The sequence below is a fragment of the Chiloscyllium plagiosum genome, unplaced genomic scaffold (assembly GCF_037043375.1).
Source record: "Chiloscyllium plagiosum isolate Xiang-an unplaced genomic scaffold, Cpla_swu_hap1 HiC_scaffold_23, whole genome shotgun sequence".
In the NCBI taxonomy this organism is placed as follows: domain Eukaryota; kingdom Metazoa; phylum Chordata; class Chondrichthyes; order Orectolobiformes; family Hemiscylliidae; genus Chiloscyllium; species Chiloscyllium plagiosum.
This window is the reverse complement of record NW_028270161.1, coordinates 17419521-17432708: the sequence shown is the minus strand read 5'-3', so window position 1 is coordinate 17432708 and position 13188 is coordinate 17419521. Positions and strand designations below refer to the sequence as shown.

Below are 13188 nucleotides of genomic sequence, written 5' to 3'. Positions count from 1 at the left end.
AGTTTCTTATGGTCCTGGGCAGAGCAGTTGCCAAACCAGGCCGTTGAGCACCCAGACTGTATGCTTTCAATGATACATCTGTAGAATTTGGGGAGGGTCCTTATGGACGTGCCAATTTCCTGAACCGCCTGATGAAGAAGAGGCATTGTTGTGCCATCTTGACCAATGCATCGATGTGAGAAGTCCAAAACAGGTTGTTGGTTATTGTCACTCTGAGGAACTTGACACGCTCCACCTTCTCAACCTCAGTTCTGTTGATGTAGATGGGGGTATGTTCTCTACCTTTCTTTCTGAAGTCAATAATCAGTTCTTTAGTTTTGCTGACTTTGAGACAGAGATTGTTTTCATTGCACCCTTTATCTTCCTTCTATATTTTGACTTCTCTTTGTTAAACGTCTGTCCTACTCTGTGGTGTCGTCGGCGAACATTTGTGGATGGCGTTCATTTGGAATTTGGCAACACAGTCATGGGTGTACAGGGAGTACAGTAGGGGGCTGAGGGCACACCCTGGTTGGGGGGGGGGGGGTGGTGTGCTCTAGTACTGAGTATTATTGTGAAGGAGGTGCAGTTACCTATCTGCAATGATTTCTGTCTATGGGTCAAAAAGCTGAGTATGCAGTAGCAGAGGGCAGCGCCGAGACCAAGGTCACAGAGGTTTGAGATTAACCCGGAGGGGATAATGGTGTTGAAGGTGGACTTGTAGCCAATGAGCCAGAGTATGACATAGGTGTCCCTGTTGTTGAGATGTTCCAGGGATGAGTGCAGGGCTAGGGATATGGCATTGGCTATTGACCTGTTATGTTGGTAGGCAAATTGTGGAGGATCAAGGCAGGCTGGGAGACTGGAGTTGATGTGGACCATGACCAGCCTCTTGAAGCAGTTCATGATTATTGAGGTCAGAGCCACTGAGTGGTAGTCATTAAGGCACATTGCATGTGCTTTCTTAGGTATGGGGATGATGGTGATCTTCTTGAAACAAGTGGGGACTTCAGCTTGTAGGAGGGAAAGGTTGAAGATGCTGGTGAATAAGTTCAGCAGTTGATCTGTAAAGGATTTGTGTTCGGCCAGGGACCCTGTCTGGGCCTATTGTTTTCCTTAGGTTGACTACAAGAAAGACCAATCTGACATCTGCAGTGGTGACTGAGGGAACAGTTTTGTCTGGGGATGTCGAGGCCAGCGTTACATCACCGCTGACATTCCACTCAAACCAAGCATAGAAAGCATTGAGTGCATCAGGGAGGGATGTACCTTTGTTGTCTGTCTTGATCTGCTTTATTTTGTATCCCGTAATGTTGTTTGGGCCTTGTAATAAATGTTGGGTATTTGTTTGGTAGGTTTGGGCCTCTAACTTGGTCCAGTACTGCCTCTTGGCATCCCTGATGGTTTTGTGGAGGTCATATCTGGATTTCTTGTATTGGTCTGGGTTATCTGACTTGAATGTTGACCGTCTCATCCTCATTAGGTCTGGTTCATCCAAGGTTTATGGTTGGGGAACTCTTGGATTGACTTCTTTGGTACATAGTCCTCCATGCATTTGCTAATGAAGTCTGTGACAGTGGTGACATACTCATCTAGATTTTCCGCTGAGTACTTGAACACTGTCCAGTCCACTAATTCCAAGCAGCCCCAGAGATGGTCTTCCATAGCCTTGGACCAGCATTGTACTTTCTTTGATGAAGGGTCCTCTTGTTTCAGCTTCTGCTTGTAAGCTGGGAGAAGGAACACAGTGCTGTAATCTGATTTTCTGAAGTGTGGGCAGGGGATGAAGCGGGTAGGCATCTTTGATGGATGTGTAGCAGTGGTCCAGAATGTTCAGTCCTCTGTTAGCGCAGGAGATGTATTGACGGTAATTTGGCAGCATTCTCTTGAGATTGGCCTGGTTGAAGTCGCCAGTTACAATGAATAGGGCCTTGGGGAATTTCATCCCTCGAGTATTTGTGGCAGTGTAAATCATGTCTAGGGCCAGAGGAACAGAGGGATGTTGGGTACGTTTACACAATCACAATATTTTGTGATGGTAGATAAAGCAATTTTTTAAAAAAATTTCTCAAGGATTAGAGTTGAAAGCAAGGAAGTTTTGTTAGACTTGAACAAAATTTTGATCAGATCCTACTTCGAGTACTGAAAAAGCTTCATGCACATCAAAGATCAATGTGAATGAAGGAAGAAAGTTGATGTTATTCCCATCAAGGAAGACTGAACATATTGGAATATTTTCTGTAGAAAGCATTGAGAAATGTTCTGATAGAGTTCTTCATGATTACGAAAGGCATTGAAATGGTAGATGTAGATTAGATGCTTTCACTTTACTCTTTAAAACATTATCTGTGTGGTGTTGTGAACTATGGAGAGACAAGTCCAAAAAGTTAACTCGTTTATGTTTAAAAATCCTGTGAATTGCAGAGAAAAGAGTATACTTGAGGAAAAAGAGCTCATTTGGTTTGAGATGCTGGGAAAGACAAGTTGGAGTAGGAACAAATGAGACTTGATTTGAGCATAGTGAGTATACAGGAGAGAAAGAAAATGCAGGAGATGAATAATGTTTTATCTTCCTATATCATAGATTTTTAAGTACAGATTTGGCGGCACGGTGGCACAGTGGTTAGCACTGCTGCCTCACAGCGCCAGAGACCCGGGTTCAATTCCCGACTCAGGCGACTGACTGTGTGGAGTTTGCACGTTCTCCCCGTGTCTGCGTGGGTTTCCTCCGGGTGCTCCGGTTTCCTCCCACAATCCAAAAATGTGCGGGTCAGGTGAATTGGCCATGCTAAATTGCCCGTAGTGTTAGGTTAAAGGGGTAAATGTAGGGGTATGGGTGGGTTGCGCTTTGGCGGGGTCGGTGTGGACTTGTTGGGCCGAAGGGCCTGTTTCCACACTGTAAGTAATCTAATCTAATCTAATTTGCAGCACTATTTCTGGTTATTTCTGAGCAACTGCCATTTTACTATGTTTGATACTGGATGTCTAATAACTTTGATTCTACAACATGTTACTTCAAATGGTAATTAATGAAACAAAGGTTTGAGTAAGTAGTAATTGTTCAAAATTTTATTTGCTTCAACCAGTCTGCATTATCCAAGGGTAGAATTTTCAGTTTAGCTTAATGAAGCTTGACAAACCCAATGTAAACAAACACAGGCACAGGCACAGAATTTGCATGAATTTCAGCACAATTAAAAGTTTTAAAAATACCAATGCAGAAAATTCTTCCAGACAGAAAGCTAGATTCTACAGCAAGGTACAGTAATATCAAACCACCCTACAGTTGAAGCTCCATAAAAAGAAAGGAATGCATCTATGGACAATAATTATAGAGGTACCTAAAATAATCTAGTAGGCAACTCCAATTACAATTTGGCTAATCAGAAATGATGGTATTGTATGTGAGTATGGCTGAGTGCGGAGTTGAATTTTCCCCTCCAGAGATAGGACAGGAGGCAAGCCACCTTGTGAAATAGGGGTGAAAGGTGAGTCAACTGTCTTCTTTTCATTATGGTATACATATTTTAAAAGCACCTGTTCAGACATGTTGATGACACTCCTTTGGAGCAGGTAGGACTTGAACCCAAGCTTTTTGGTCAAGTGGTACTGACACTACCACTACACCACAGGAGCCCAAACATTGATCCTGTCTGTTTACAACCTAACAGGTGCTCTTTACAGTTAGGAGAAAGTGAGGACTGCAGATGCTGGAGATCAGAGCTGAAAAATGTGTTGCTGGAAAAGCACAGCTGGTCAGGCAGCATCCAAGGAGCAGGAGAATCGACGTTTTGGGCATAACCCCTTCTTCAGGAACTCTCTTTACAGTTTGTTTAATCAACCTGTTCAGGCATGCTGTGATATGCCTCAGAAATGGGTGGAATTTGAATTTTGATCTCCTGACTCAGAGGTAGCAACCTTACAAGTCCACCACAAGAGCCCACATCATGTTATATTCTCAGGAGTGGCACTATTATTGTATTGGCCACCTGCTAAATGGCATCAGGTAACCAATTAAGGAGGCAAATTAAGAGCTACTCCCTGCTTGCACTCTACCAGTGTTTAAAGGGGGAGCTGTGAGAGGAGGCAGTTAGGTAAGTACTAGAAGTCTGTAATGAGAGACAGGAAGACCCTCCTTTATGGTTTCAGCATGGTTCATGGAGGGAAATCTTTGTAGTAATGGTTGCTGTCCACTCTCCAGTCCCAGCAGCACCATTGGGTTCATGATCATTGATCGAGCTGGATTTGAAGACAAATGGTGGTACTCTAGTTTGTAAAGACCAGTGATATAAATCTCAGCCTAGTATAAATACCTCCCTATTTCTCCCCTTTTTTTAGCTTTGACAAAGGGTCAGCTAGACTTGAAACGTTAGTTCTTTTCTCTCCTTACAGATGCTGCCAGACCTGCTGAGATTTTCCAGCATTTTCTCTTTTGGTTTGAAGACCAGTGATGTGATTGGAGGACTGGGTTCAGGAAGGTGGAATTTAGCTGCACACACAGTTGGTGGGGGAAGACTGGGGGCAACATTGGAGAGAACTATATTGTAGCATAGGCCTCTGTTGTGCACAGGGTGTCTGAGCAGGAAGGATTACCCTCAACTTGCAGATTAGCAGCAGGTTTCATCCGGCAGCCTACAAGTGAGCAGCCTTCACTACTGGTTAAATACCAGGAACAGCAAGAAGGAATGACTATGCCTCTTCTACTACTGGTATAATACAGGCAGAGGCAGGTAGGTGATGAGCACAGCCCCACTGTCTACCATCTGATGTTAAGGCTCTTACCCCTAGTTTCCAGCTCCACCTGCGGTGTCCTAATATCCATCCCATGTCTGAAGTAGAAATGCCTGATGCATGAATGGTTGAATTAGAAAATGCTGCTTCCTTTCCCATCAGATCTATCCTGCACCCATTATCCTGATAACCTTCAGGCTGAAGATGAAACACTTACCTGCCTGCCAGGTGGCCCCATATTTCCAGGTGGTCCAGGTGAACCATTCTTGCCTCTTCTACCTCGAACACCCTATTCAGAAAAAAATATTAATTTTATTCATTAGTTCACTGTTAATAATATTTACACAATAAAATAAATGAGTGACCATGATGAATATGGTCACTGTTGCTACATTATCATGAATCATACATGTCAGGAAGGTCCTAGTTTTGAACACTATTCTGCTCAGTTAGCTGATCTCAGCCCAGGGTAGGGAACTGGGGCATTTGGCCACATCCGCCCAGCCACTTGGAAACGTAACCATCAGTTAGAGTTTGATTTTGGATTGTTATCCTGTTGTTTCTGCTAAAAATATATCTATTTATGAATGTCAAGACTAGATCAGGATTAGCGGTGCCCTCCCTCATGTATCTTTGAACAAAGTTAATTTCTGCACCTTTGATTAAGATATCCAATTGCTGCTACTGCTTTTGGGGCACAGCCCAGAGTGAGTCAACACCTTCAAACAAATATGAGGAAACATGTAACAATACTGATAACTCACACTTTATGGTCATTGAATACTTCCAATTTACTTTTTTTTCTAAAACATTAAGTTATAGTGAATTATAACCATGAAGGGAAATCAGGTTGAACTTAATTATTTTAGGTTTGTTAAAAGCATTAAAATGGACAGTATTTATATGTTTGAGAGGTAGTTAATGTATTTCACATATGAGGGGGCTGAAGTATATTTTGGAAAGGCTAGAGTACTCACAGTTGGGATCAATCTATTCAGAAAGGACAGATTTGTTGAGATTAATGGTCTTATCCTGCTCACAAAATCTTGCATTTTAATTAAGAATTCTAAATTTTAACAAAGTATAACTTTAAGAGAAGCAGCTGAGACAGTTTAGGGAAGTAGGAATGATAGCTTTGGCCCAAAGTGTTCATATGGCACAATGGTAGTGTTCCTATCTCTGAGCCAGGAGACCTGGGTTCAAGTACTACCTACTCCAGTGTATGTAATGACATCCCTGAACAGGCTAAGTAGAAAATTTCCAACAGAGTAGTCCCACTCCACATTTTCGAATAAATGACAGCAAATGCATTTTATAATTTAAGACTTTTACATATGAATTCTAATGGCTTAGTCCCCAGACCCGTGAGTGGAATTGTTCACAAAACAAGATTAATGCAATAGATGAGCAGCCTTAAAGTTTGTTAATTGTCATCAACTGTCTCACCAACAAGATAAATTGGATTTAACAGTGGAACATAAAATGTAAGAGTAAACATTGGTCATTTGGACATTTAAGCTTGCTCCACCATTTAATAAGGTCATTGCTGATCTAATGATGGCCTCAATCTACTTTTTTGCCTGTCCCCAGTAACCCTCAATTTCCCCGTTGATCAAGAATCAGTTTAAGTCAGCTTTAAATGTGTAATGACCCATCTCCATTGATCCCCACAGTAGAGAATTCCAAATACGAAACTGAATTTGAAATTCTATCATGCTTTAATTATAGTTCTTAGCAATCAAATCCTTTGCTAAGAGGTTCTTAATTAAACCTGTCTCATTACATAGTACTAGTTCTACAATAGTCTGTTCTCTCGTTATTGTGACAGTTATAGTTAGATGACAAGTTACTTATTTGTTATGGACATCATCTCTTGCAACAACAAAAAAGGGGGAAATAGGTAAGATATAAGTGGGTATGGCTGTTAGGGCTGGTACCTGTGAGGGAAATTTGTTGAGATGTTCCAACGGACTGAGGACAGGGCAGAATTATTACTTAAGAAACTATCCTCAATACGCCCTATTACTTCACCCTCAAGGCTATCTTGTCATTTTGATTTATCCAATCTATAATCTATAAGAAAATTAAATTATTGGAGTAGCATTTTTACAAATATTTCTTGATTGCACCCCCCCCCCCCCCCCCCCGCATGAGTCAGTTCGTTTGTGTTTTCTTATCTCTACTTATCTCCTCTTCCTTTTATTATTCTTTCATGAGATGTGATTGTCACTCGCTAGGCAAGCATTTTTTGGCCATCCCTAATTGCCTTGGAGAGATGGTGATGCGCTGCCTTCTAAAAGTGCTGCAGTCCCTGGGGTGTAGGGGCTGATTGGAAAGGAGTTCTGGGATGATTCAGTCACAGTGATGGACTAATTAAAATTGAAGGAAAATAGCCAAATTGCTTAATGGCTATTTTCAGAAGTTCTTGTTTTAAATTAATATAGGATAAGATGTGGATGATATGAACTAATTATTGTGGTCAAATGAATATCACAAATCACTTTGAAATTAGCAATGTGCAGGTACTTGACAGATTAGAATGAACTGAAAACTAATACATTCCTGGGATAGATGGCATCTTTTATGGAATTTGCAGAGACAGAGGACTGAATCTTACTATTTTTTTGGCCAAGTGAGAGTTGTATTGAGCTTGATGGAGTGATTCTCGCTGTGGGGCTGAGTGAGTTTTCTTGCCATGTCTACCAAACTTGTCATTTGAATGATTATTTGAGTCCTTGAAGCATGAATCACAATCTCTCTCTGCCACACCTTCCCACTGTTAATAGAGGAACTCAACATCCTGTAGCATTCTGCATAAGACCAGAATCTCTTAGGGCTGCACATTCTTTCACGGCCCATTGCATACCTGCCTTGAGTTGTCATCTGCAAGCTATGCTATTTGGCTGTGTTATGCATCAGGAGAGACAAAAGAGAAAGGGAGTGTGGTGCAATGCTTCTCGGACCTGGACCTAGAAGTCTTGTTGACTGAGTGGTGCAGAGGAGAGGAGTTCTGTTCCTAGAGAACCAGCAATGGAGACCATGTCACCAGACCATGCCAATTTGGCTGGAGATCATCACCAAAATCAGTGCCATCCCCAGGGTGAGGAGAATTAGGCTACAATGCAAGAAGAAGGTCAATGATCTTTTCTGATCCACCAGAATAAATGTAATATTTTGCTCTCCACTGCCTCTCCACTGCCTGTCACTGCACAGTCCTCCCACCAAAGTTTATGCTCTGATACCCTCTCTGTTTCATGCAACATCTTCCCTCACTTGCTCTCCTTACCTCCATCCTCCCTTACCTTCATACTGCCTCCTCAGTCCGTTGGAACATCTCAGCAAATTTACCTCACAGGCACCACCCCTAACAGCCATACCCACTTATATCTTACCTATTTCCCCCTTTTTTGTTGTTGCAAGAGATGATGTCCATAACAAATAAGTAACACTTGTCATGCAACTATAACTGTCACATTAACCAGGCAATGAACACCTCAACCAAGCAATGCCTTCTATATTGATGGACCATCCTGCTAAGAACTAGCCCATCTCTCAAAAAGGAGAGCCCCATAAACTTCATGGACAAATATGGGGAAACATTGGAGCGATCATCATCAGTATTGCTTCCTGGATACCTCAGCAGCATGGATAACAATGTATCACTATGGAGACAAAGGACCGACAGTGACCTACTCCGTACAGCATGGAGGCACATTTCACTTGTGTATTGCCACACTGACTGGTGGCCTGACTGTGGCTGAAGCCTGACACTGACATATGGGAGACTGCTTTTAATGAACTGTGTTAGGCCCTCCGACAGATAGATACTCCCATTGACCTCACTGTGGACTACTCCCCTGTAATTTCACATTCTTTGCACCACTTGCTGCAGATGCTGTGTGTTGACACGAACACTGAAGAAATATGGTGCAGATGCTAGAGTGATGTGGCACACTGATGTAATCAAGATAACTGCTGTAAAGCTACCTGCCTGTTTACCTGAATGTTATTGTAAATTCAAGGCACAGCAGACCAAGGCAAAGTATATACACTGAATTCATGTGGTTAAGTGACAGGTGAATGCATGCTGAGACAGCACATTTCCATCCATGGGAAACAGCCTGGTCCACTACTTTCTTCGAGGAGAAAGTGAGGTCTGCAGATGCTGGAGATCAGAGATGGAAATGTGTTGCTGGAAAAGCGCAGCAGGTCAGGCAGCATCTAGGGAACAGGAGAATCGACGTTTCGGGCATTAGCCCTTCTTCAGGAATGAGGAAAGTTGGTCCAGCAGGCTAAGATAAAGGATAGGGAGGAGGGACTTGGGGGAGGGGCGTCGGAAATGTGATAGGTGGAAAGAGGTCAAGGTGAGAGTGATAGGTCAGACTGGGGTGGGGGCGGAGAGGTCGGGAAGAAGATTGCAGGTTAGGAAGGTGGTGCTGAATTTGATGGATTTGACTGAGACAGGCTGGGGGGAGGGGAAATGAGGAAACTGGTGAAATCCGAGTTCATCCCTTGTGGTTGGAGGGTTCCGAGCCGGAAGATGAGGCGTTCTTCCTCCAACCGTCGTTTCGCTGTGGTCTGACGATGGAGGAGTCCAAAGACCTGCATATCCTTGGTGGAGTGGGAGGGGGAATTGAAATGTTGAGCTACAGGGTGGTTGGGTTGGTTGGTCCGGGTGTCCCAGAGGTGTTCCCTGAAACGCTCCGCAAGTAGGCGGCCCGTCTCCCCAGTATAGAGGAGGCCACATCGGGTGCAAAGGATGCAATAGATGATATGTGTGGAGGTACAGGTGAATCTGTGGCGGATATGGAAGTTTCCTTTGGGGCCTTGGAGGGAGGTGAGGGGGGAGGTGTGGGCGCAAGTCTTGCACGTCCTGCGGTTGCAGGGGAAGGTGCCGGGAGTGGAGGTTGGGTTGGTGGGGGGTGTGGATCTGATGAGGGAGTCACGGAGGGAGTGGTCTTTACGGAATGCTGATAGGGGAGGGGAGGGAAATATATCCTTGGTGGTGGGGTCCGTTTGGAGGTGGCGGAAATGGCGGCGTGGAAGGTTGCTTCAGTTGGTGCTAATGTATTGTGCCCTGTTCTCCAGTTTGTAGACAACATTAATGTTTTGGAGCAAGTGGCGAGCTGAATCCCACCCCTAACCCACTCTGTTTCCAAGTCAGGTTTTTGCGATGGTTAATTTGTAAGGTAAGTTTGGAAAGATCAGAACCTGTGGCACATTGGCTGTTAGTAAACCATTTGACAAGAAATAATTATTGTGAATTGGGAGCTAGTGAGAATCTTGCCACATCACTTGAGAAAAGGGAACAAGAGGCGTTGAGACGATATTGAGGTCGAATCGACCTCACCAAACATCTCGCCCAATTCTACCACTCATCTCACCATTCAAACCCTGGTAAAAGTGCACCCTATGTAACAAATAAATTAGTGATACAACCTCAGCAGCTTCACTGAAGCTATTAAACAATTTCCTGAACTTTTTCATTAAGAAATATTTCATCTCTGCCTGAGAGAATTCAATGCTAAATTATCAGTTCTTGTTGATAACAGGAAGTGGTTGATGACTCAAAATGAAGAATCTTAAGGTACACCATTGAGGTATGTGCATTATGCAGTCAATAGGTTAAATGGTTTTTATTTCTCAACATTACTGGCTGATGAGTGTATCAGCATGAAGGAATTAACGTGAGTCGCCTTGACAATTACATCAAGATAGTCTCATTAAAGACATTGTGACTTTTTCAACTTTGTGCAAAAATCTTTCCTTGAACTTAATTACTACATTTCCACCACATATCTGAATAATCAGTAAAATTCCCACAGTTAATTTTCAGGGACAAGTTTCTTGTAAAAGATTTTAAATTATAATATAGGGACAAAAATGGAACGTTTTCACAGTATGAGTTCTCTCCATGCATAAACTCTTATTAGCAGCTCATGGAATAGAAAACTAAGTTAGAAGTATTACTGCCTTTATCTAAGTGAACTGTAAAGGAAACCTTGATCAACATCTTCAGAGAATCCATGAAGAAACCATCATCTATGCCTCCAGAACAGTGCCTTATTAGATTAGATTAGATTACATTACATTACAGTGTGGAAACAGGCCCTTCGGCCCAACAAGTCCACACCGACCCGCCGAAGCGCAACCCACCCATACCCCTACATTTACCCCTTACCTAACACTACGGGCAATTTAGTATGGCCAATTCTCCTAACCTGCACATCTTTCGACTGTGGGAGGAAGCCAGAGCACCCGGAGGAAACCCACACAGACACGGGGAGAATGTGCAAACTCAACACAGTCAGTCGCCTGAGGCGAGAATTGAACCCGGGTCTCTGGCGCTGTGAGGCAGCAGTGCTAACCACTGTGTCACCGTGCTGCCCACAAACACTTAAGTAATCTGTCCATTTTATTATTTTATTTTATATATCCCTGAATTATGTTTGGTTGTCTTTTGTAAATGGGGCTGAAAACAAAAGATTTTGGGTTTAAAATAACAATCATTTAGATTACCTTGTTTAATTTTGCTCTGCTAAAGTGACTATATTGTTAATAGATTGCTAAATCATTTGTTTAAGATACAAACTGGTTTCTGGGATTGATTATTTGCAAAGTCTGGGATTGGTTACTCTAAGAGACTGGTTAGGACCATGGAGTGGAGGCATTAATTTTACGAGGGTTAAATGTTTCCTGTGTTTTGGAGGTCCCGAGAAATCCAAATGCAGTTGATGGCATCCAGTGACTGTGCAAAGCATTAAACTATTTCACTACCTTCTGAATGGAAGGGTCCACTGCTATTCTTTAAGCTGGTGTCCTGAATGTGTGCCACATGCAGCAATACAACTGTTTTACTAGCCATCAATCAGAACAGCAGGTATCATAGACACTTGTTAATGTTTAATTTTGTTTTACATTGCAATTCTGACTATTCTCAGAAAGCAGATGGAATAATCTGAAGAGCACCAAATTAATTTTGTTCCATCCCTGATTTCTTTCTCCTCCTCCACATTCAATTTATTCTCAATCTATTTTTGCTTGAAACTTATTCCTTACCTCCACAGTCTTGGCAAAGAACTAATATTTAAAAATACTTAAACAACATCTCCCTCAACCACTCCAGACACACCTTTAATTATGCATAATCCCTTTGAATTTGGACTGCTATCAAAGTTTTACACATCTCTTCTTCATCTCACTATGAATGCAAGATCAAATCCTTATTTTTTTTTAATTTTACCAGCACACAGTATGCAGTCCCCAACTGAGGAGATTCTAATCTCCTGGTTAATCAAATTCTTACTTTGAGTTCATGCCAATTGTTCACAATAAAATTAACAAAACAGGCTATTAGCTAGAGGTAAAAACAATGACTGCAGATGCTGGAAACCTGATTCTGGATTAGTGGTGCTGGAAGAGCACAGCAGTTCAGGCAGCACCCAAGGAGCTTTGAAATCGACATTTTGGGCAAAAGCCCTTCATCAGGAATAAAGGCAGTGAGCCTGAAGCGTGGAGAGATAAGCTAGAGGAGGGTGGGGGTGGGGAGAAAGTAGCATAGAGTACAATGGGTGAGTGGAGGAGAGGATAAAGGTGATAGGTCAGGGAGGAGAGGGTGGAGTGGATAGGTGGAAAAGGAGATAGGCAGGTAGGACAAGTCCGGACAAGTCATGGGGACAGTGGTGAGCTGGAAGTTCGGAACTTGGGTGAGGTGAGGAAAGGGAAAATGAGGAAACTGTTGAAGTCTACATTGATGCCCTGGGGTTGAAGTGTTCCGAGGCAGAAGATGAGGCGTTCTTCCTCCAGGTGTCTGGTGGTGAGGGAGCAACGGTGAAGGAGGCCCAGGACCTCCATGTCCTTGGCAGAGTGGGAGGGGGAGTTGAAATGTTGGGCCACAGGGCGGTGTGGTTGATTGGTGCGGGTGTCCCGGAGATGTTCTCTAAAACGCTCTGCTTGGAGGCGCCCAGTCTCCCCAATGTAGAGGAGACCGCATTGGGAGCAAAGGATACAATAAATTATATTAGTGGATGTGCAAGTAAAACTTTGATGGATGTGGAAGGCTCCTTTAGGGCCTTGGATAGAGGTGAGGGAGGAGGTGTGGACGCAGGTTTTACAGTTCTGCGGTGGCAGGGGAAAGTGCCAGGATGGAAGGGTGGTTTGTAGGGGGGCGTGGACCTGACCAGGTAGTCACAGAGGGAACGGTCTTTGCGGAAGGCGGAAAGGGGTCTGTTTGGAGGTGGCGGAAATGTCGGCGGATGATTTGGTTTATGCGAAGGTTGGTAGGGTGGAAGGTGAGCACCAGGGGCGTTCTGTCCTTGTTACGGTTGGAGGGGTGGGGTCTGAGAGCGGAGGTGCGGGATGTGGACGAGATGCGTTGGAGGGCATCTTTAACCACGTGGGAAGGGAAATTGCGGTCTCTAAAGAAGGAGTCCATCTGGTGTGTTCTGTGTTGGAACTGGTCCTCCTGGGAGGCGGAGG

General features: G+C 43.4%; 1 protein-coding gene across 1 annotated transcript in view; it reads right to left on the bottom strand.

Moving 5' to 3' along the window:
• The window catches only part of col7a1l (collagen type VII alpha 1-like), a 432947-nt gene that overhangs the window by 168219 nt on the left and 251540 nt on the right, over positions 1-13188 (bottom strand). Inside the window, exon 76 of the mRNA XM_087999395.1 lies at positions 4928-4999. Within this exon, the coding sequence (XP_087855521.1) occupies positions 4928-4999 (72 nt within the window). The remainder of the gene's footprint in view (positions 1-4927; positions 5000-13188) is intronic.